At 30.3% G+C, this 25235-nt stretch overlaps 3 protein-coding genes across 4 annotated transcripts; 1 reads left to right on the top strand and 2 right to left on the bottom strand.

Moving 5' to 3' along the window:
- Positions 1-12457: 12457 nt before the first annotated feature.
- LOC141692106 (uncharacterized) lies at positions 12458-13309 on the top strand. Its single transcript, XM_074496845.1, has one exon. The coding sequence runs from the start codon at positions 12458-12460 to the stop codon at positions 13307-13309; it is 852 nt and encodes a 283-aa protein (XP_074352946.1).
- A 7331-nt stretch (positions 13310-20640) lies between these two features.
- Positions 20641-22864, bottom strand: LOC141692105 (F-box protein CPR1-like). Its single transcript, XM_074496844.1, has 4 exons — positions 22752-22864; positions 21653-22139; positions 20976-21619; positions 20641-20875 (listed from the first exon to the last, which is right to left on the bottom strand). Exons 1-4 carry the CDS (start codon positions 22769-22771, stop codon positions 20836-20838), a joined length of 1191 nt encoding a protein of 396 aa, XP_074352945.1. The 5' UTR covers positions 22772-22864; the 3' UTR covers positions 20641-20835.
- LOC141689486 (F-box protein CPR1-like) lies at positions 22834-25132 on the bottom strand. 2 transcript variants are annotated; one of them, XM_074493788.1, is made up of 3 exons: positions 25017-25132; positions 23050-24207; positions 22834-22969 (listed from the first exon to the last, which is right to left on the bottom strand). In XM_074493788.1, exons 1-3 carry the CDS (start codon positions 25073-25075, stop codon positions 22930-22932), a joined length of 1257 nt encoding a protein of 418 aa, XP_074349889.1. In that variant the 5' UTR covers positions 25076-25132; the 3' UTR covers positions 22834-22929. The 2 variants fall into 2 exon arrangements, with proteins under 2 accessions (XP_074349889.1, XP_074349890.1); XM_074493789.1 differs by having other exon boundaries at positions 22840-22963.
- Between the last annotated feature and the right edge of the window lie 103 nt (positions 25133-25235).

Genomic DNA, 25235 nt, shown 5'->3' with positions numbered 1-25235 from the left:
TAAAAACTTGCATGTGCAACGATTCAAATGACACAGCAGTTAGATTTAAATATACCAATACTAAAAACACAGAGAATCCAAAACCCTATTTTATTTATAAAAAAAAAAGAACTTGATTACAAATTATCTCAACATGAAATGTAAATTTCAATATAATAGATGTAATTAAAGACTTGCATATTGTATAAAATTGCATAGATAAATAAGAATATTCTATAAAACCTGGAAGTAGATGAAGAGCTGCCATCAGAAGGAATAAGCTTGGACATCGTAGTATTTTTCTTTTTCCGCTTCTCGGTCTTTTTTTGGGACAGGTGAAAAAGGCAGGAGACAAATACTCCTATAAATATTTCATCTATTTTTCGGGAGCACGCTAAGAGTTAGTATTCAATGATAGGGTAGATGAGGTATATATAAAGTTGCCTTTACTACGTGGAGCCATGGTTTTTATTATATTCTACTTATCATAAATTGTAAAATTTTATTTTAAAAAATATAAAATTCGATGCTAATCAAGAATATAAATATAATAAAAAATTTAACAATTAAAAGTTGATAAAATTACTTGATTTTAAATTTCATTTTACATTAGAATAATTTTTAATAAGTGTGATTCTACTGTGATTCTGCTATAGAACTAATTTAATTTTTTTCAATAATTTCAATGATTTTTTAAATAAAAAATTGTGTAACTTCAATTTTTAACTTGATAGTTAAAATTTATAACTATATATGATGAAAAATAAAATAAATTATATATTTTATATTTTTTAAATAATGGTTATCCACGATTCTCTATATAAGAAGGTACTACTACATGAAATGCTACCCTATATAAAATACTCATTAATAATAATATACTCCGTCCTTTACGTACACTGTTTGCACGTATTTCGAGACTTCAATAAAGTATAGTTTCATAATGTTTTTTAAAAAAAAAAATTGAATAAAAGTTCAAACATGAAACTTTTTTTCAGATTTTTAAAAAAAAAATATATATATATATATATATATAATGAAAGTATACTTTAAACGAACATTGAAAAGCGCGCCGAAAAATAACGTAAACAATCAAGTGGAACTGAAGGAGTACATTTTTTATACACAAATATTTTCAGCAACAAAATTTTTACAACTTATAAATCACACTTTCTAGCATAAACACCCTCATATTTCATAGCATTTCTAAATGACGTTTGAGCTGTCTATGAGCGGCTGTTTGGGAACTTATAAACACTTTTTTTCTTTTGTTTATCATTTCTTGCCTTTTAAAATTTTCTTTTTAACATTTATTTCCGCTCTTCACTTTAAAAATGAGGATTATTTTACAGTTAATTCTATGATAAAATTATAATATAGTCAGAAGCGAAAATTTTTATTCATTTAACGAGATCATTTATTTATTTAGGTTAAAAATACATTATATTTATTAAATTAGGACCATAAAAAATTATCCATTTGACAATATTATTCGTTTATCAAATATTTATTTATCGATATTTTACTTTAGTTATATAATTTGATCTCGAGGTCATTATCCTTATTTTTAAATTTTCTCGTTTTTTATTTTATATTCAAGTGTTAAAAATAATAACATATTGTAAGTTACATTTTAGTTTTGTTTCAATTTCCTTTATAAATTATAAGTTATGATTCACATTATCAACTTATAAATATGGGAAAATCGATTTTTTTATCACTCAACTATTTATTTCTTTAGAAACCTACACCCGACTTATTTTTTTATTTTTTTATCACTAATGTTATGTTTCTTTTTCATTTTAAACCATTCCGTTAATTTTGTCTAAAAAGGTTAATTTTAGGGTTTTATTTTGGTTAATCGTTCACTAATTTTGAAGTTATGAATGTATAGATCGTTCGATTTTGAGTTCACATGTGTTTATTTTGTGATTTTTGGGTTATAATTTTGTGTTCGCCGAAAAAGTAGATGACACTTGTGTTCCTTTTTTTGACTGATTAAGTAATTATTTGCCAGTATAAGTTGGTGTAATAGTCTTATAGGAGTGTCTTGGTTCATATGCATTAAGTTTTATTGAATTTTGAATCAATTTTACTATTACCGGAATTTGAACTCATCAAATTTTTTTATTAGAACTCGCTGGAATCATCGAAAAACACTTTGGCTTTGATTGATCCTACTAGATATGAATTGTTGAGTTTGTATAGAGTGATTTGGACTGAAAAATTATAGAAGACAAGGCCGATTTGACCATGAATTGACTTTGCCGGAAAAATGATAGGTTATCGAAACGGTGTCTGGTTCTGGATTGCCCAAATTCCGGTACCACTTTCTTTGTTTTCCGATTGTTTTAACGGAATTGGGTAGAATTTAATACAAAGGTAACGTTAGTGACAACAAAATAAAAAAATAAGAAGTTGGTTGGTAGATTTCTAAAGAAATAAATAGTTGAGTGTTAAAAAATCAATTTTCCCTATAAATAACTTATACTTAAAATTATTTAAACATCTAAATAACTTATAAGTTATAATTTTTATATACACTTTTCAACTTTAATTCATAGGTTACATATTTTAATAAACCCCAAACGGGCCCCAAATGTCTCCGATAATAGTGAGTCAGGGTTATAATTTTAAAAATCAGAACTACTCGATTAACACTCATTTATAATTTTTGGGTTTTTTTTTGAGAAATTTGATAATTTATCGTGAATTTAATTAATTGATAAAAAAAATAACTGATTTATTATTGATTTATTGACGATTTTTAAAAGATCCTTGGATTTTTATAACGGAGTTGATAATATATATTTTGATTTTAATCAATAAAATTATTTTATTATTTTATATTAATTTTAGATATTAATGATACAATATATAAATTTAGGATATGAATCATAGTTGGGACGATTTAATTTGTATTTTGATTTTAGTTTTGTGGGTTAAATTCCTATTAAATTAGAAATTATCCCTCTATTCTCTATAACATTAGTCTTTTTCGAGTAAAAATGTTTTGAGAAAATTTGGGCAAGCAAATTAACTGAGCCCCTTTCTAATGTAAAATTTTAATGCATATATAGGTAAATATAAACACAATCCATGCATTCACAACAAATCTCTATACTACATTTCATTTCTTTCTAATTTTAGACAATTTGTCAAGGTCAACCTCAGCCCTCTTGCTTATCAATTTCAAAAGATCTATACTGGTGACTTCCATAACATACAATGGTCTATATTAAGGTCCAGGACAAAATAAAATATTAGGCCCTCAATTTTTTTTAATATATATAATGATATAATATGATAATATGATTAAAATTATAGTAAATATGATATTAAATTAATATTAATATAATTAATATTTAAAAATCTATAAAAACGAATATTAGGCGTCCTAATTACTTTCATATTCAATGAAATTCGAAAGCAAGCAGGGCAGTATTCACTTATATAGATTTCCGAATATATGTCTTGGCACTGGAGCTGACAATTCGTTCGTTTCGTATACTTTCGTGTCGTGTACTTTCGTGTCTTGAATATCTAACCCAAACCCGAATCGTTAAGGATTCGTTTCGTTTCATGTTCGGATACCTTCATTTCGTGTGCGTTTCGTGTAATTTAAAATTAATAATAAAAATAAAAATAAAAAAAATAAATATTTAAATATTAGGTTTTTACTAGTCGAGTCTTAAGTCAATAAGTCATAAAGACTCAAGTGCAGTCGAGTCTTATGAAATTTAAATTTGAATCTATTTTGTATCTATATTCTGTAAATATTATATGTAAAATATTATGATAAGATATATGTATTCATACAATTTTGATAAATTTATTTAAATATTTATTTATTTAGTATACTTTCGTTTCGTGTCGTGTACCCAAGTGTAAACCCAAAACCGACACTAAATTCATCTGTGTGCTTTCGTGTTCATGTACTTTCGTGTTCGTGTACCAAAAATATCAAACCAAACTCATTATTTTCGTGTTGTGTTATCGTGTCGTGTACGAAATTGCCGGCTCTACTTGTCACTCGTCCTCTCGGCAGTACCTGCTTGTGCGGTTAAATGTGCTTTTGTGTCCTACGATATTGGATATTGCTGAGTTCATTGCATAAGTTTTTTCTTTTTTACGGAAAGTTCAATTCATAAGTTTATCATAAAAAACACAATGCAACAATGATGCTCTAAATCTCATATTAATATTGTTGTCCACAGTTTAAATGAGTTAACAGATGTGATCAAGTATTTTATATTCAGTTTATGGTTTAAGATTTAAATTATTAATAGCAAGTATGCTATGTACATTTTTTCCTTTTTTAAAATTATTTACATTTTATGTAAGATATCGGAAAAAATTTAATTACCATGTTTAATTTGATCACTTCACTCATGAACTAGAGTAAGAGCTTCGATATAATTAATTTGGAGGTAATCTTCTAAACTTGAGTAAGAGTTTCAATGCATATTGAGAGTTTATACATATTCTTCTTAAGTATTTATTTTGTCTTGATAAATAATATTTAAATTTAAATTATTAACATTAAAAGTATTCTTGAAATATTCTTATATCATAAATTTATTTTATTTTATGAGGTTTATATATATATATATGAGTTAATTTATCTGTAATTCACTATTTCATTGAAATTCTTGGAGTTTATATATGTTTTACAAGTAAATTAAGCTTAAAAGTTTCCAAAACATATAATTTTTCGACTAACATCACTGTTTATTGAAAATCTTGTAGATTTCATAAAATTTACAAGCAGAATATTGCAAATATATTATTTTACAAAACATGTTTAGTTTGCAGAATATAAAATGTTCATGTTGCAGACATATTGCTGAAGGTACATATTGTACTTATAAATGTACGAGATTTGCATGATTTTGTTGAATAATGATATCTGAGAAACATATTTTGCAAGATAACACGTTTTACGATATATTTATTTGCAAAACGTAGATAGACTCCGATGACACTAATAAAAAGGTGAACTCCAATAACCGTGGAAAGCTTGAAAATTAATATATTTTGATTGGTTACTTTTTTTATACTCCTTCCGTCCCTTTCAATTGTTTACATTTTTTATAAAGTGTCCGACACGCATTTTAAGGTGCATATTACGTATAGCTCTGTAATTTTTTTTACAATTTTGTTTTACTGAATAAAAATTAAAACATTTAACTTTTATTCAGAAAAAGAAAATTGTAAAAATAAGTTACATAACTATACTTTTTATGCACCTTAAATTGCGTGCCGTACACTTACTCATAAATGTAAACAATTGGAAAGGACTAAGGGAGTAATAATAGAGGACCACTCTGCATTCACACAAATTTCATCAATCAAAATGATCTAAACTTTTATTTTTCTGCAGTTATCATTAAAAAATAAAAATTAAGACATACACTAGGAGCGAAAAATGATTTGTTTGATCAGATATCCCCATTCCCCAATCATCTTCCCCGTATATCCTCAGCTATTTGCCGTGAAAATTTTTCAATATGTATCAAGATAAAATTTTAATTTAAACCTTGTAGCTGAGGGTATTTATATTTTAATTTATGTATTATACTCTTTTCTAACTAATATATATTTAAAATTTTAGAAATTTTCTAGTTATAATCTCAAGTTCACGTTACATACATCAAGATCATGAAATGACAGATGACGACAATATATTAGGAAAAAGACGACGTCGTATTTGCGTTGGAATGAGAAGAAAGAAGCCTTGACATCGTTTTCGATCTTTTCCCTTTTGTTTGTTTTTTTATCATAGTTAACGTGCGGCCGCTATTTTTCGGGTGCGTACTGGATAAATATTACGTGCTCACCCAATAGCTGTAATTAAGAAAATAATTATCCCTTTTAATCAACTGAGTCAACTCCTGCGAGCTCGTCTAGATTTTTATGTGGCGGGGATATTGAAAAAAAGGCCAAAAAAGGATCTACGATTTCTCTCTCAAAAGTCAAATCTGTTGAGAAGCCAATAGCCCCAATATCTCATGTACGGTTTTTAATTTAAAAAACGTGTTTTTGAAAATTAAGTTCACAAATTTCTCAATTCCAAAAGAAAAGGTTCACAACTTTGTTTACTGGGGACAATGGATCGAGAAACAGTGTATAATTTAGGAATTGAAAATTAAACATGGCTTTTTCACATGTTATTACAGTGTATATATGGGCGGTCGCTAATTTTATTGATAGGAATTTTTGTGTATAAGGATTTATCACTAATAATAAATCAAAAATCAATTAAAGAATGTCGTCTACAGTTGAACCTCGATTAAGTAATAATTGTTAAATTAATAAACTCGTTAAAATAATATTTTTTTCGGTCCCAACATAAGAGACACAGTGTATTTTTACTATCGATAAATTAATAAAATCGGTAAAGTAATATTTTTTTATCGATTCCAACTATATTACTTTAAATAGGTTTAACTGATATATATATATAAGTGGTGCACTCTTTGGTGCAGAAAAGCCTATTAAACATATATAAAAATGTGTTTCGAACTTGTCTCAAATAATTATTCTATTTTGATTAATTAAAAATATTCATATATAAATACCTATTTTAATAATATAAATATTTATAAATACACCGTGCAAGTAAACATCACAACATAACATATGATCTTCATGGGCAATTTATGTGATTATAAATTAAAGGAAGCGGACATGCATCAAATTTGAATGATTCAAGTATTGATTTTTACAGTGTGACAATGTGTTATATAGATTTTTAGGGTTAATATGATTATTCACCTTCTTTTAAAATGCATATATATATCCGTGAATTATTGGAGAAAATTTAAAATATTATGTTTAGTTTAAATTTTCGCAAGTAATTTTGACTCATAATATAAAAGTATTTAAGTAGTCAATACGAATCAAATTCAAATAGTTTCAAGGGATCAAAGTACCCATCTTTAAGGATTTTTCCCGTACTTCCGTGTGAGATGTAGAATTATTTTTCAATTAGTTTTTTAATAATACCAAATTCTGTTAATTAGTTGTTAAAAAGTATAAATAAATATTAAGGATAATTTAATAACCATAATATTTAAAAAAACGTTTTAAACTATATTAAATCTATTTCTTGATTTAAAAAGGAATTCTGGATTTTTTTATATTTTTTCAGTTAAATGTATTTTCATATGATTGTATTAAAAATATTTTGACAATTGACTTTTGTTATTGAATTTATGTTACACTAAATTAAAATATTAAAATAAAATAATATATAATATGACAAATATTACTCCCTTTGGCCCGTTAAGGATCGAAGACATATTAATAATATATAAGTGGTTCAATTGCTTAATTGTAATATTATATAGAATTTTTAGATGAGGTTGTATGTTTAAAATAATTGTATAGTATTTTATAGTAATTTTTAGATGAGGTTGTATGTTTAAAATAACTAGCATAATAACCCGTGCGAGGTACGGGTTATTTTCTAAAGTTTTTTTATGCATACAATTATAATATTTTTAGTTATATTCTTATTTGTAAATGTTGTATAATATCTAACGTATTTGTCTGTGTATCATTTTCATACAAGACATTACTAAATTACACAACGTTTCCAATTTAGCTCATTAAGAAAAATATATATTTGTGTTTGTGTAGTATAACTATATTTAATGAATAATATAAACAGGGTAGTCAGTGTACGTTTGAAATGAAACAAATAAACTTAATACGTAGAATGTCGTTGGTATGTTTACAAAGAAAAAGTTAAAAAACATATATGTTGAATACATAGTTGACCAAAAATTTTGAGTTTTATTTAAATAAACTATATAACTAGTCTATATTATTACTGAGTTCTCTACTAACTTACAATTAACTTACTCAATTTAAAAAGATAAAAAATGAATAACTGAATTTAGAATTACTTGCAATCATAATATAAAATAATATAAAATTTACACTACTGTTAATATAAAAGTTGATTTTAATGAAAAATGTTAGTTTTTGAAATTTAACGTATGTATTTTTGGAAAAATGTTAGTTTTTTTACACTACTCTTAACAAAATAAGATTAAGTTATATGTATTTATGTTAGCATGTGAATTATCGTATGTTACATTTCTTAGTAAATTACGATGGTTTCAATTATTTATATGCTAAATATCTGATTTATGTATATGTATAATCATTATTAATATCTAGCGAGACAATTGATTACTTAAATAACATGTATTTATAATTTATTCAAAAATTAAAATTATGTAATAAATAAATTGCAATAATTTATATATGGTATTCACATTATCACTAACAAACAATTCATATCTGTTTTTTACGCGACCGAGTATCAATCATGTAACATAAAAATAAATTATATATTATAAGACTTATTATTGATGTTCATGATTTTTTTTCAAGAATTTGAAGGAAAAATTGTAATTATATTGTTATTTAAACTATTTTTAAGTTTAAATATTACAGTTGTAATATTTCTTCATATAATAATTTGATAATATTGTATACTATTCTCCTAAAATTAAATATTTTTCAATTTGATAAAGTTTTATAAATATTAGTTGAACTGATTAATTCCTTCAAATTATTGAACAATATATAGTTTTTTAAAATAGTATAAAATGTATTGAATCAAATGCTACAATATAGTATAGATATAAATTTTATTTGAATAATTCAAAATATTAAATAATTCAAAATATTTGTACAATATTATCTTGATCAATAAATATTGTTCATCTAAAAGAATTCTTTTTAAAATGCTAGTTATTTTAAAGTGAAAAATGAAAAATAAATTTATTTAATATATCATCGTAGTTTTAACAAATCTCGTGAGATATCATATCAAATTTCAAATATTTTTAAAATCGGGACAAGCCCCAAAACACTATTGCGCTACCAGTGAAGTTAGTAATTTTAATACAAATAATCAATTGACTTGATCCTATAAATACCTCAAACACATTAATTTATATTAATATTAGATATCAAAAAATTTCACATTATTGGTAAGATATTCTCGTCGAACTTGTAATTTAAATTTACTAAACGTAGAATGTGACAATGTTTTTCGGCTAGTCATGTAATCAAATTTCGAGTATTTTTTGAACAATGGGCCAAATTCTGTTTTCAAATTCAAAATAAACTAAAATTCATTGACTCATTATAATTCGAACTTATCTAAATATTTAATACCAATCTAGATTATTTATATATAGGCGATTCTGTTTTCAATATTTTCTTTAAAAATTATATATGTACATTTTAATTACTTTTTATAATAAAAAATATGTTAAAAATATATGAGATATATTTTCAAACTAAAAAATAATAATAAATAAGATAATAATACATTTATGTACTATGCCTAACTTTATATCTAGATATCAGTTCTTTAAAATTAATTGTACGAATATTCAAGTAACTATTTTTTTTTGCGGCATTCAAGTAGCTATCTTTAAAGTTAAATAAAATATTTCTTTAGCACACTTACATATTATGTGTTTGATAAAAAACACATGTGACAATATGGTGTAGTGGTACGAGTTTGTATATTATCCCTTTATTGTGCTATTATATATAGAAGAGATTGTATAATTATATAGTATTTTATAGTAATTTTTAGATGAGGTTGCATGTTTTAAACTTCCTATACCGCATAATATTTAATAACTATATTTAGTTTGATAACTTCACTCTTAAGCTAGAGTAAGAGGTCCGGTACAAATAATTTGTAGGTAATATTCTAAACTTTAGTAAGAGTTTGAATATATACCGACAGTTTATACATATTCTTCTTAAGTATTTATTTTATTTTGAAAAATAATATTTAAATTAATTTATTTACATTAAAAGTATTCTTGAAATATTTTTATATCATAAATTTATTTATTTATTATTATTTTTTATCGTAAAAAATCTACGGCCGCTACGCTTCGGGTGTGCACCGGGTAAACCTATGGGCTCACGCAATAGCCTGCAAAACACGTGAACCAAGGTAAACCGTATTTAAGCGACATGCTCTGACTCAGGAGGTATAATCATAAATTCTTCTAAATTCGAATCTGTAACAAAGAGAATAGTTATCCCCGCTCTCTCTATATATATACTTCAGTTATTATTATGTTATTTTTTTAAAATAACACAATACAAATTACTTTTGGAAACATGAATAAAAATACAAATTATGTTATTTTTTCGGTGCCAAAGTGACTTATGTTCCGAATTTCACTTTTTTGTTGTCAAATTGATTAATTTTTTTGCTGTAATTTCATAGATTGTATAACTGAGTAAAATTTTAGCCTCTAGGCCCAGCCCAGCCAAGCCCATTACTCCTAAAGTAGGCCTGTTTCTTTTTTGGACTATAAAATAACATTTTGTTTTTGTTTCGAGCAAAAATAAAACGGATATTATTCGGATATTCGTATAAAAGGTATCAGCTTGTGCGGTTACATGTGCTTTCGTCTGATGATTAATTGCTGTGTTCATTGCATAAGTTTTTTTATTTCTTACGGAAAGTTCAATTCATAAGTCTATCGTTAAAAGCACAATGCAACAAAGATACTCTCAATCTCATATTAATATTGTTGGCCACAATTTGAATGAGTTAACATACATGCTAGTTTAATGCTGTGATCAAGTATTTTATATTCAGTTTATGGTCTAAGGTTTAAATTAATTAACAAGGAAAGTAAGCTATGTACATTTTTTCATTTTTTAAAATTATTTACATTTTATGTGAGATATCGAAAAAAATTTAATTAACATGTTTAGTTTGATCACTTCACTCATAAACTAGAGTAAGAGCTTCCATACAAATAATTTGTAGGTAATCTTCTAAACTTGAGTAAGAGTTTCAATACATAGTGAGAGTTTATACATATTTTTCTTAAGTATTTATTTTGTCTTGAAAAATAATATATAAATATATATTAGTAACTTTAAAAATATTCTTGAAATATTCTTATATCATAAATTTATTTAATTTTATGAGGTATATACATATATGACTTAAGTTATATGTAGTTCACTAATTCATTAAAATTCTTGGAGTATACATATGTTCTACAAGTAAATTAAGCTTAAAATTTTTCAAAACATATTATTTTTCGATAAATATCACTATTTTATTAAAAATCTTGTAGATTTTACAACATTTACAAGTAGAATATTGCAAAAAATATTATTCTACAAAACATGTTTAATTTACAGAATATAAATATTTATGTTGCAGACATATTGCAGAACATACATATTGTACTTATAAATGTACGATATTTGCATGTTGAATAATGATATTTGTCAAACATATGTTGTAAAGTAACACGTTTTACAAGATATTTATTTGCAGAATATAGATGAACTCCAATAACTCCAATAAAAAAGTGAACTTCATGAAATTTTACTCTATGTATATATATTATCCCCATTCCCCAATCATTTTCCCAGTATATCCTCGGTTATTTGCCGTGAAAACTTTTCAATATGTCTAAGATAAAATTTTAATGAACTTTATTTATAGTTGAGGGTATTTAAATTTTAATTTATGTATTATACTTTTTTCTAACCAATATATTTTTAAATTTTAGAAATTTTCTAATAATAATCCCAAGATCACGTTACATACATCAGGATCATGAAATGACAGATGAAGACAATATATTAGAAAGACGACGACGTCGTATTTGCGTTGGAATGACAAGAAAGAAGCTTGGACATCATTTTCGATCTTTTTCCGTCTATGTTTTAATGCGATGGAGATATTGAAAAAAGCGTCTAAAAAAGCTCTACAGTTTCTCTCTCAAATCTCTCAATCCAAAAGAAAATGTTCACTATTAAAAAATTTGAATAAAAAATAAAGTGATTGTCAAAGCGTATCGAGGAAGTCTCTCAAATCTTACCAAGGAAGACTTGTAAAGCTTATCGAGGAAGACTTGTAAAGCTTATCGAAGAAGTTTTGTTATACTTAATGAAGAAGATTTGAATAACTTACTTAGTAAGCCTTGTAAACCAACTACTATAAATAGCTCATTTAGCTAATGAAATACAACACAACTTTCTCTACATCTTCTATTCTCCTATACTTCCTCTACATTAAACATAACTAATATTTTCAGTCAAGGTTTATAACACGTTATCAGCACGAGTCTCTGCCAACTGAAGCTTTATTCTCGAAAGAGATACGACTTATTCTGACCCACAAGTCCCTATCAACTAAAACTATTTCATAAAAGAGGTACGTTTTCTTTTTCTCATATTCTTCTAAATATTATTACATGTTTATGTTACTGATTGAAATCTATAAAGATGGCTATGCCGTCAAGTAATACTACTATAAAGATGGCGCTGCCGTCAAGTAATAATCAAAAGTTTTATGGCCGGCTATGCCGTCGTAACTTTTGTATACAGTTATTATTTCAACTTGTCTGTTTAAATATTATGTGACATATTATATCTTATTTAAAATCTATTCAGAATGGCGAATCTTGCAAAATTAGAGTTTGTTGCCTTGGATGTTTCCGGAAATAATTATTTGTCATGGGTCCTTGATGCGGAATTACACCTTAGTGCTAATGGCCTAAAAGATACTATTGACCCGGAAAAGATCCCAACTGTTGAACAAAATGCAAAATCGATTATCTTTCTTAGGCATCACATCCACGAAGATCTAAAATCTGAATACCTCACTATCAAAAATCCACTCACCCTTTGGAATAATCTCAAGGATAGATTTGATCATCAAAAACTTGTTCACTTGCCATCTGCCCGATATGACTGGATTAATTTGAGGTTACAAGATTTTAAATCTGTAGCTGAATATAATTCTGCTCTTTTCAAAATAAGCTCAAAATTAATTTTATGTGGTGAAAATATTACTGATACTGAAATGATTGAAAAGACCCTCTCAACCTTTCACCTCAACACTATGATCCTAACTCAACAATATAGGGAGCGTAATTTTCAGAAATATGGCGAGCTGATATCTCTCCTTCTTGTGGTTGAAAAGAATAATGAGTTGCTACTGAAAAATCATCAGATATGTCCCACAGGCTCTGCCCAGTTACCTGAAGTACATAATACGCCATTCCTGAAGAATGAACGTGGGAAAGGGCATAGAGGAGGACGGGGTTATGGACGAAACCGTGGACGTGGAAATTTTCGTGGTCAGTTTCACAATCAATATCATTCTGGCCACCTGAAGTGGCAACGTGATGGTTACAACTCTGGCCACCAGAAATGGCAACGTGAAGTGCCAAATAAAAGAAAGGCTCTCCAAGAAGGAGAGAACCGGGGCATCTGTCATAGGTGCGGATCTGAGGGGCACTGACAACGTACTTGTCGCACACCCAAACATCTTGTTGATCTCTACGAGTCATCCAAAAAGAATAATGGAAAGAGAGTAGAAACCAACTTCGCTAATTATAATCTAGTTAATGAACCAGTCAATAAGGCCTCAAATGAAATAGACACTGGTGCTAATCTTTATTATGGTTTAGACGACTAGACTTCATATGTATTATCATGCTTTACTTATTTTCTTTGTGTTTTACTTATGTACTCATTTTATGTACTTGTTTCATGTTGTTGTTTTCTGTACTCGGTTTGTTTTTAATAAAGATGTTTTTCATTTATATATGTATAGAGATGGAAGATATATGCATTGTTGACTGCGCAACCACACACACTATTTTACAGAGTCAGAAATACTTTTCACAGTTGACTAAAACCAACTCACATGTCTGGACGGTATCGGGTACATCAAATATAATAGAAGGTTTTGGGAAAGCTAGTTTTCTTCTACCAAATAAGACACACATACACACACAAGAGGCTCTATACTTTAGCAAGTCAACTAGAAACCTACTGAGTTTTAAAGATATCCGTCTTAACGGGTTTCACGTTGAAACTATTAATGAGAATGAAAAAGAATACCTTCTCATCACCTCAAACACCGTTGACAATAAAAGGGTCCTAGAGAAATTCCACTCGGTTTCTTCAGGATTATATGTTACAAGTATACGAGTTCTTGAATCTCATAGTGTCAACATCCCCAAAGTCATAGACCCAAAACTATTTTCCCTTTGGCACGAAAGACTCGGTCATCCAGGAGTATCTATGATGCGTCGTATCATTTAAAATTTTGTGGGACATCTTCTTAAAACTCAAAAGATAATATCCCAAGATGAACTTCATTGTTCAGCATGTTCCTTAGGAAAACTTATTGTCCGACCATCCCCAGTTAAGCTTCAAACCGAGTCCCCGAAATTCTTAGAAAGAATTCAAGGTGACATTTGTGGTCCTATACATGCATCTTCTGGCCCATTTAGGTACTTTATGGTTTTAATTGATGCGTCAACTCGATGTTCTCATGTATGTCTACTTACAACCCGAAATACAGCCTTTGCCAAATTACTTGCCCAAATAATTAAACTCCGAGCTCAATTTCCTGACCATCCCATTAAATCAATCCGACTAGATAATGCTGCTGAATTTACATCTGCAACTTTTAATGAATATTGTATGTCAGTAGGAATCTCAGTCGAACACCCGGTGGCTCACGTACATACACAAAATGGTTTAGCAGAATCCTTAATTAAAAGACTTCAACTTATTTCCCGTCCCTTACTCCTAAGGGCAAAGTGACCTATATCTGTTTGGGGTCATGCAATACTTCATGCTGCAAATATAATTAGAATAAGGCCTTCTGCTTACCATAAACAATCCCCTCAAGAATTAGTTCTTGGTCAAGTACCTAATATATCTCATTTAAAAGTATTTGGTTGTGCTGTGTATGTTCCTATATCACCACCACAAAGAAATAAAATGGGACCTCAAAGAAGAATTGGTATATATGTTGGTTTTGATTCTTCATCTATTATAAGATATCTGGAACCATTAAGCGGTGATGTTTTTACTGCTCGCTATGCTGATTTTCATTTTGATGAAACCATGTTCCCTAAATTAGGGGGAGATAATGATTTTCATAAATTAAATTCCGAAATATCATGGAATACATCAGGATTAAATTCTATTGATTCACGTACTAATTAATGTGAATCTGAAGTTCAAAGAATTATTCATATGCAAAATATTGCTAATCAAATGCCGGATGCCTTTAGTGACTCTAGACATATTATAAGGTCACATATACCTGCTGTTAATGCTCCGACACGAGTTGAAATCCCTACTAAGAAATCAATTCCTGGAGAATTGATTAGTGATTCAAAGCCACGCCAGAAGCGTGGTAGACCTATTGGTGCAAAAGATATTGTACCACGAAAACGGAAATTGATTGGAATTGCCCCAGAAGTGGCAAAAGTTTCAGAAAATACCCCAGAAGTGGTATTTCCTCCTGAAGAGGTTCAAGCCCCTGAAGTGGCTGTAACAAAACTCCCAGACGTGGGATTGCCTCCAGAAGAGAATGTTGCCCCAGAAGTGGCAAATGCTTCCACGAAAGCAAAGGTACCTGAAAATTATGAGATCTCAATGAATTATGTCCATTACGCGAAATTACTGGATTGTGGGAGTATTGAGGTTGATGATGTATATGCTTTTTCCGTGGCATCTGATATTATTATGAACTCCGATCCTGAACCACAAAGTGTGGAAGAGTGTCGACACCGAGATGTTTGGCCAAAATGGAAAATTGCGATTCAAGAAGAATTGCAATCATTACGCAAGAGAACTGTATTTGGACCTGCAGTCCAAACACCAGCTGGTGTAGTCCCTGTCGGGAATAGATGGGTGTTTATACGAAAATGAAATAAAGGAATGAAATTGTGAGATATAAGGCCCGGCTAGTAGCCCAGGGATTCTCTCAAAGACCTGGTTTTGATTACCAGGAAACATACTCTCCTGTGATGGATGGAGTTACTTTTCGTTTTCTAATGGGCATGACTTGTATGGAAAAACTGGAAACACGTTTGATGGACGTTGTGACAACATACCTATATGGATCACTTGATAGTGATATTTATATGAAAATTCCTGAAGGGTTGAATATTGAGGACACGAAGCCTCGACATTTATATTCTGTTAAATTACAACGATCATTGTATGGTTTGAAACAATCTGGTCGTATGTGGTACAACAGGCTTAGTGAGCACTTATTGAATGATGTATATGTTAATAATCAAGTGTGTCCTTGCATTTTTATTAAACAATCATCAACTGGTTTTGTTATTATTGCTGTATATGTGGATGATTTGAATATTATCGGTACTACTGAAGATATTACTAATGCTGCTAACTATTTGAAAAATGAGTTTGAAATGAAAGATCTTGGAAGGACAAGATTTTATTTAGGTATACAGGTGGAGCACTTATCTTCAGGAATATTTGTTCATCAATCAAACTACACTGAAAAGATTCTTGATCGGTTCTACATGGACAAAGCTCATCCACTAACCACACCAATGGTTGTTCGATCACTCGAGGTTGAAAAAGATCCTTTCCGTCCTAGAAAACAAGATGAAGAGACTCTTGGACCTAAAGTTCCATATCTCAGTGCAATTGGCGCTCTCATGTATCTTGCAAATAACACACGGCCTGATATTGCATTTGCAGTGAACTTGTTGGCAAGATTTAGTTCTGACCCTACTAAAAGGCATTGGGATGGAATAAAACATATATTCAGATATCTTCGAGGGACAATCGATCTTGGACTATTCTTCCCAAACAATTCAAGATCACGGCTAGTTGGATATGCAGATGCTGGATACATGTCAGATCCTCATTTTGGGCGATCACAAACAGGTTACCTATTTACATATTGTGATACTGCTATCTCTTGGAAGTCTACAAAACAGACTATGGCCGCAACTTCATCAAACCACGCAGAGTTACTAGCAATTCATGAAGCAAGCAGAGAATGTATTTGGCTAAGGTCGGTCATTCAACATATTCGAGAATCATGTGGATTATCAAGTATTTCAAACAGTCCTACAGTTTTATTTGAGAATAACTCGGCCTGCATCAAACAACTTAAGGAAGGATATATTAAAGGGGATCGAACAAAACACATATTGCCAAAATTCTTCTACACTCATGAACTTCAAGAAAATGGTGATATTGATATTCAACAAGTTCGCTCATGCGATAATCTGGCGGATATACTTACAAAGTCACTACCTACATCAACATTTGAGAAGCTAAGAAATAATATGGGTATGCGGAGATTAAAAAGTTTGCTACATCAAAATGTCAGAATATGAGACATTTTATTCAGAGGGAGGCTGTACTCTTTTTCCTTCGTCAAGGTTTTTATCCCACTGGGTTTTTCCTTGCAAGGTTTTAACGAGGCAGTCAATCTTTGCAATAACTCGCATTTGACAATCAAGGGGGAGTGTTAAAATATTTGAATAAAAAATAAAGTGATTGTCAAAGCGTATCGAGGAAGTCTCTCAAATCTTACCAAGGAAGACTTGTAAAGCTTATCGAGGAAGACTTGTAAAGCTTATCGAGGAAGTTTTGTAATACTTAATGAAGAAGATTTGAATAGCTTACTTAGTAAGCCTTGTAAACCAACTACTATAAATAACTCATTTAGCTAATGAAATACAACACAACTTTCTCTCCATCTTCTATTCTCCTATACTTCCTCTATATTAAACATAACTAATATTTTCAGTCAAGGTTTATAACATTCACAACTTTGTTTACTGTGGATAATGGATCAAGAAACAGTGTATAATTTGGGAATTGAAAATCAAACATGGCTTTTTCACATGTTATTTCATTATATGTATATGGGCGGGCACACTCTAATTACTAATTTTATTGATAATAATTGATTTTGATAGGATTTTGTGTGTATAAAAAATCATCATTAATATAAGTCAAAAATCAATTAAAGAATGTCAACTACAGTTGAAATTCGATTAAGTAATAATCGTTAAAATAATAATATCGTTAAAATAATATTTTTTTCCGGTCTCAACATAATGGACACAGTATATTTTTACTTCCGATAAAGTAATAATCTCGTTAAAACAATATTTTTTCTCGGTCCGAACCCTATTACTTTAAAGAGATTTAACTGTAATATATTAGTGGTGCACTCCTGAGCGCAGAAAAGCCGATTAAACATATATAAAAATGTGTTTCAGACGTGGCTCGAATAAATATTCTATTTTGATTTAATTACAAATATTCATAGATAAATATTTATTTTAATAATATAAATATATATAAATATGCAATGTAAGCCGATATCACAACATAACATATGATCTTCATGGGCAATTAATTTGCAATACAAATATATTACAAATCTTTCACAGAAATGTTGTGATCATAAATTAAAGGAAGCGGACATGCAGCAAATTCGAATGATTCACGTATTGATTTTTACAGTGTGACGATGTATTATATAAATTTTTTATTGTTAATGTGTTAATATGATTGTTGTTATTGTTCGAGTAGTATTCAACTTCTTCTAAAATGCGTGAGTTATCGCAGAAAATTTAAAATATTATGTTTAGTTTAAATTTTCGTAAGTGATTTTGACTCTTAATGTATAAGTATTTAACTAGTCAGTATGTATTAAATTCAAATATTTTCAAGGGACCAAAGTACCCATCTTTAAGGATTTTTCCCCGCTTCCGTGTGAGAGGTAGAATTATTTTTCAATTATATTTTAATAATACCAAATTATGTTAATTAGTTGTTAAAAAGTATAAATAAATATTGAGGGTAATTTAATGACCATAATATTTTAAAAAACATTTTAAACTATATTAAATCTATTTCTTGATTTAAAAAGGAATTCTGGATATTTTTATATTTTTTTCAATTATATGTATTTTCATATGATTGTATTAAAAATATTTTGACAATTGACTTTTGTTATTGAATTTATGTTACACTAAATTAAAATATTAAAATAAAAATAATATATAATATGACAAATATTACTCCCTTTGGTCCGTTAAGGATGGGAGACATATTAATAATTTATAAGTGGTTCAATTGCTTAATTGTACTATTTTACAATAATTTTTAGATGAGGTTGTATGTTTAAAATAATTGTATAGTATTGCAGGAGAATTTGCACAATTTTGAGGACAAACTTCCTGTCTCTTTTTTCCTGCTATATCTTTACTAGAATACTGTGTTCGGCTAATATTATTTGCTCGAGTTTAAACTTGACATATGCATGCACCTCTTGAATTATCTCAGTCTCCTCCTCAAGATCTCCAAGGTCATTAACAAATTGGTTAACTTCAGAAGAAGCCAGAGATAACTCAGCAATTGGACTGCTAATCCTATATCCATAATCAAACTATTTTGCAAAACTGGAAAAATAACAGAAATACGCATAAAAGATGACACTCAAGTAATAACAAAGGGTTCCAGTCAAATAGAAAAAATGTGTTTAATTTTATTGACCGGCTTGAACATACTAATCAGCAACAAATTATACATTTTAATAAATATCAGAGTAATTAATTGTGAATTTAGAAGATGAGCTTACTTGCATCTTGAAGAAACTTTGAGGTGTATCCTATGTGTACTCTTCTTAGAGTAAGTCCAACAGCTTCCTTAAACATGCTCTTAACTCCAAATATAAGAAATATGACAAAAAATGCACTCCAACAGTGTTTTAGTGGATATAAGACAACTCTCTCATGTCTTATCTTTAAGGAATCACAAGTTATCCCAAGAAGATTGCAACAACCATTATAGGTAACCCAACCATCCCTGACATACGGGTTGATTATTAAGTAGATCACTTACTGCGTCCAAATGTATCAAGTGAATCACTGACTACAAAATTGACTCAAATGAGTCACTCACTTAAAATTTGTATCAAAATTGTCACTCTATCATTAGTCGAAATTCTTAAAAGTACCATATATTGAGTTTCACACATTTTTTATGAATGATATTACATCCAAATGAAAGGTTTCGAGTTCTACTATTTTAGATAATATTGTTAGATTTTTAAAATTTTATTAACTATTTTTTTTAAAATTTTTGATTATTTTATTTGATTTAAATAAAAATAAATAGTAGATAAATATTTTAAAATCTAAAAATATTATCTAAAATACTAGAAGTCATAATCTTTCATTTGTATGTAATATCATTCATAAAAAAATGTATGAAACTCAATATATAATACTTTTAAGAATTTTAACTAACGGTAGAGTGATATTTTTGATACAAATTTTCAAATGAGTTACTAATTTAAGTCAATTTTGTAATCAGTGACTCACTTGATATATTTGAACGCAGCAAGTGACTTACTGATAATTAACCCATTGACATACTCAAGGCAAACACATTCTTCAGGTGTTGTTTTGATGGCAGAGTGAGCAAAGAAGATGATTAAAAGAGCCACCTTTTCTGGTATGCTAGAAATGAGCTTGTTCTTCCTCAACATAAGAGTAACTAATGTGTTGCTTCCGATATTCGGAAATTGAGGTCCAAGAAGGTTATCTTCCAACTTAAGAACTTGAAAGTGCCTGAAGCTAAGCTGCTAGTACCAGGCACCTCACCGATTAATTTGTTATGCGACAACCTAACCCAGCACCAAATTCATCATTCCTAGAAGAAGTTGAACTACACTTAGATATATAGATAAGAAATGAAGGGTCTTCCAGTTTGGGAAAATGCATGTTTAAACTACAAAAATTAATATAGTTCCAAGGTGATTCCAGCATTTCTTGACATCAAAACCAACAAAACCAGTATGATAGACAACATTAATTCATCAAAAAGCACTTAGATATATAGATAAGAAATTCCATGATCTTCTTTCCACCACATTGTCTTCACCATGCAAAAACCCGAGGATGATAAACAAGCTACAATACCCTAATCTCCCACCAATTTCTAATGGTTAGCGTCTCATAATACTAATTTGAATCCCTTTGAAAGGAATCCGTCCCTACAAAGACCAACATCAAATTTTAGCTAATATATTCCTTCTATGTTATTCATGTAAACATATCCAACTAGTTATCAAACTTGAAATATGATATGCTTACCTCTTGTTCCTCTGTTGTTGCTGCTGTTTTTTCTTCTCCTGTGGTTGCCTTGGCACCTGCGGTCCACAGCAACTGAAATTATAGTCCGGGGAAACTAAACTCTCAGTGTAGACTTCCAAATCAAAAATTTCCGGGAGATTAGCAATCTTAACAGCCCTGGCTTTTTTCTTTTTAAGGTTATACCACATAACCTTCTTGCTATCGACTTCTAAAAGAACATCCTTCCGATTCTTTGAATAAAAGATAGGCCTAATAGACATACAACATGTAGTTATCTTTGGTTGTTCAACAGAAAATAGCTTGCACCAAGAATTTCTCACCCCATAATCCTTCATCACCCACACATCTATACGAATAAGAGGAAAGTATTCAAGCATGCAAAGGGATTCAGCAAAGATAACTATATTCATGTTCTTGACAATATCATTCTGAAGTCTAGGCATTGGAACCTCCTTATAGTTTTCATCTCCAAGATCAAAAGCAAGAATTGACGGGGAGCCCGGAGCTGTAACTGTAATCCAGTGCAGAGCTCCTCCCATAAATATACCCCATGCTCCCCTAAATTGGAAGTTACCAGAAATATTTGGAAGCCGTCTCCATGAGTTAGCTTTTAGGCTGTAAATTGTGACCTTAGAGCCACACAAATCATGACGATCAGGCTAAACAATTCTCAGAACCTTGTAATCATCATTAACCGCGTCATATCCAAAGCCACATAGAGAAGACTGGTCAAACTCAAAAGGACGAAGAAATTCAGCTGGTGCATCTGGTAACTTTCTGCACTTTCTCATTGCCGGGTTCCATAAAAACAAGTCTGTCTGTAGATTATACAAGCAGTGTAAGCCGTTGCATGAACCAACATCCCCAGTAGCATGGAGAAGAGTCTTTAACGGTTCATCAATTTCAACTGCAGTAGTTGTTTTATTATGCAGAGAATCAAAGTCCACCGAGTAAGAAATGAAACTCTTAATAATAATACCAGGTTTGGCTTTGCATTCAATTGATCTCTTGAGATGTGCTTTGACAAAACGTGGACTATCAATAAGTGAACACCATGGCTTAGATACACATCTGCAACGCAACAGATCCCTGACTGGAAGGCGATCTATGATTTGAGCAATCAGATGTTCTGTGGTACTCACATTGAGGAAACGAGGTCCATCACTAAGTTAAACAGGTCAAATGTCAGTTAAAATTAATCAGATGTTCAGAAAATAGTACTAGTAATTAAGCAAAATTTATACTATAGTACAAGAATTAACCCAACATGGCGGCTCACTATTTAGCGAGAGAGTCGTGTTCTTTTCCAGATCGTGTTTTCGATAGGGGGTCTGTCCCTATTGGGTTGAATTCTATTGTGTTGGATGATTTATTTGATTTATAAACTACCCTTTGAGTCAAAAAAAAAAAACTATACCCCTGTACCAACGCTTGACCCGTTTTCCTTGAAGTGAGGGGTGCGCTCCACCCATAAAAACACATCTAGCACTCCAATAAACCGGAAGTGATTAATTTTTTTTATCCATTCATGTCAATCAGTTTGTTTTGCCAGAATGTTTCAATAAGAACTTGCAAGAATGTTTCAATATATAAGACCTCCCAAACTTTGCCCAAAGTAAAAGAAAACAACATACACAAAATATTTATAATAGAATCCGCATATTCAATGTAGCAATCCATCGCAAAATCAATACCAACATTTGTTCACAAAAGGAAAGCTCATGCATATTATTTCATCAGAAACATTTGCAATCTAAGAGGCAAAAACTTATTTACCTCCTCCGGGCACAAAGCATGGACCAGTCACTTGGAGTAACAAAGAAACACTACAAGAACAGTGGATTTTACCGATGGTAGCCGTCACCAAGCCATTAAAACCCTACACAAATTACATCTGCATGATAATAAACGAGATCCATGACCTTTTCTTCTTCATTTTCTGATTGCTAGCGTTTCACAGCACTAACTTAAATCCCTTGGAAAGAAATCTGTCCCTAAAAACATCAGAAATTTAAGCCAACATGTAATTAGTTCAAGGCGAAAGTCATCTAATAGACAGGAGAGATTTTTTTACCTTTCATTCCTCTTCCGTTGTTTTTCCTGGCTCTTTTTCTCTTGTGGCCTGAAAATGTAGTCAGGCGGAACAAGACTTTCAGTGTAGACTTCCACGTCATGAAAAACGTCTGGCATATTAGCAATATTAGGAGTCCTAATTGTCTTCCTTTCAAGGTTGTACCACATCACCTTCTTGTCAACCACTTCTACAAGAACATCACTGCGACATTTTGAATAAGCAACTGGCCTAACAGATATAGAAGAACAAACTAACTGTGGGTGCTCCAGTGAAAATACTTTACACCATGAGTTTCCAACCCCGTAATTATTCATCAACCATACGTCTACACTATTGTAAGGGTAGAGCATAAGCACACAAAGGGATTCTGCAAACATACAAAGATTAAATTTACTAGGCTTCTTATGTCGAACATCAGGCATCGGAACCTCCCTATAATTTTCAATGGAAAGATCAAAAGCAAGAATTGATAGGCAGCTTTCGGAACCCAGAGTCTTAACTGTAATCAAATGCAGAGCTCCACTCAGAAAAATACCCCAATTTCGAACTAATAGGAAGTGGTAAGAAATATTTTGAAGCTGTCTCCATGAATTATTTTTTAGGCTGTAAACTACGACCTTGGAGCCAGCCAAATCAAGACGATCGGGAGGAAGAATTCTCAGAACCTTGTAATCATCATTAACAGCATCATACCCAAAGCCACATAGAAAAGATTGGTCTATATCGAAAGGACGTATAAAATCAGTTGGGGCAGTAGGTAACTCTTTGCACTTTCTGGTTGCCGGATTCCATAAGTAAATCTCCGTCTTGCGTTGGTACAAGCAAAGTAAGCCATTGCATGAACCCACAAGTCCAGTACCTCGCAGATGAGTTCTCAGTGGTTCATCAATTGCTATAGCAGTAGTGTTATCTAGAGAATCAAAATCCACCGAGTAAGCAAGAAAACCTCTGATAACAACACCAGTATTTGTGTTGCATTCAATAGATCTCTTGAGATGTGCTTTGACAAAACATGGACTATCAATGAGAGAACACCATGGTTTACATACACATCTGCAAAGCAACAGAGTCTTAACCGGAAGACGATCTAAGATTTGAAAAATCAGATCTTCCGCAAAGTAGACAGTCGCATTCGTCGTTTGAGATTGATGAAGTCTGCTGCTAGGTTAAACAGATAAATGCAAGTTACAAATTAACTATCATAACAATTTACAATTGAGAAAGTAAAGCATCAAGTAAAATGCAAAATTTCGCATTACCAACTAGATAAAATATCAAGTCTATATACGCAGTATTGACAAATTATGTGTGCCGCCCTTTTCTCTAACATAATTCAAATTGTACTCAAAACTACTTAATCATGATCTTATCATTATCTATCAAATATCAAATCTATACACGAAGAATTGACAAACTATGTGTGCAGGGGTGGCCCTAACTATAGTCGAACAAGTCTAGCACCTAGGGCCCCCAACACTACACTAGAGGGCCCCAAAATGATCAAATTCCCAACATATAAAATTATAATTATATATACATTCTACATGTATGATTGGGATCGCTAAACTAATTTCGACTAGATCCCCCTAAACCTCACCCCCGCATAGCGCCTAAATGATAATTTTTTTTCCTAATCGATAACACACGCACATGTCAGTAATCGAACTCCCGACCTCCCGCAAGGGTAGCTCAACCACAGCACCAACACCCCGTTAGCTTTTTTACAGTATGTTATTACTTCAATTTTTTTACTGAAATGCAATATAACATAACCTAAAAAAGGTAAAAACTGATAGTAACATATTAAACCCTAGCTAGGCAACAATTTGCACAATCCTAGGTAAAGAGATGCATTACAGTTTACACAACATCACACTCATCTAAATTTACCTTAGGCAATTAAACACGCGATAAAAATTAATGAGATTAAAAAGTTACAAGTGAGGAAGAAAAATAATGAATAGAACCTGAAAGTAGACAACGACGTCGTTGTGTCAGAACGAGAAGAGAGTAGCTTGGACATCATCGTAGGTTCTGGGTGACTCTTGACCTGCCTTTTAACAGGGGGTTAAATGGCAGTTAGGTCACTCAACTCACTACTAACTTTCAGTTGGGTCATCCAACTCAAAAAGTTCTCATTGAGGTCATATGTGAATTAAAAATATTCATTTAAGTCATTGTACTCG

Source organism: Apium graveolens, chromosome 10 (genome assembly GCF_009905375.1).
Source record: "Apium graveolens cultivar Ventura chromosome 10, ASM990537v1, whole genome shotgun sequence".
In the NCBI taxonomy this organism is placed as follows: domain Eukaryota; kingdom Viridiplantae; phylum Streptophyta; class Magnoliopsida; order Apiales; family Apiaceae; genus Apium; species Apium graveolens.
This window is presented reverse-complemented; position numbering and strand designations above follow the sequence as displayed.

Coding starts and splice junctions, on each gene's coding strand:
- LOC141692106 (XM_074496845.1), top strand. CDS start 12,458: ATGGCGAATCTTGCAAAATTAGAGTTTGTTGCCTTGGATGTTTCCGGA.
- LOC141692105 (XM_074496844.1), bottom strand. CDS start 22,771: ATGCTTTGTGCCCGGAGGAG. Junction 22,140..22,751: donor ATGCTTTGTGCCCGGAGGAG/GTAAATAAGTTT, acceptor TGTTTAACTTAG/TGATGGACCTCGTTTCCTCA. Junction 21,620..21,652: donor CGGTTAATGATGATTACAAG/GTTCTGAGAATT, acceptor GATCGTCATGAT/TTGTGTGGCTCTAAGGTCAC.
- LOC141689486 (XM_074493788.1), bottom strand. CDS start 25,075: ATGATGTCCAAGCTACTCTCTTCTCGTTCTGACACAACGACGTCGTTG. Junction 24,208..25,016: donor ACGTCGTTGTCTACTTTCAG/GTTCTATTCATT, acceptor TTAACCTAGCAG/CAGACTTCATCAATCTCAAA. Junction 22,970..23,049: donor CAACGGAAGAGGAATGAAAG/GTAAAAAAATCT, acceptor TGATGTTTTTAG/GGACAGATTTCTTTCCAAGG.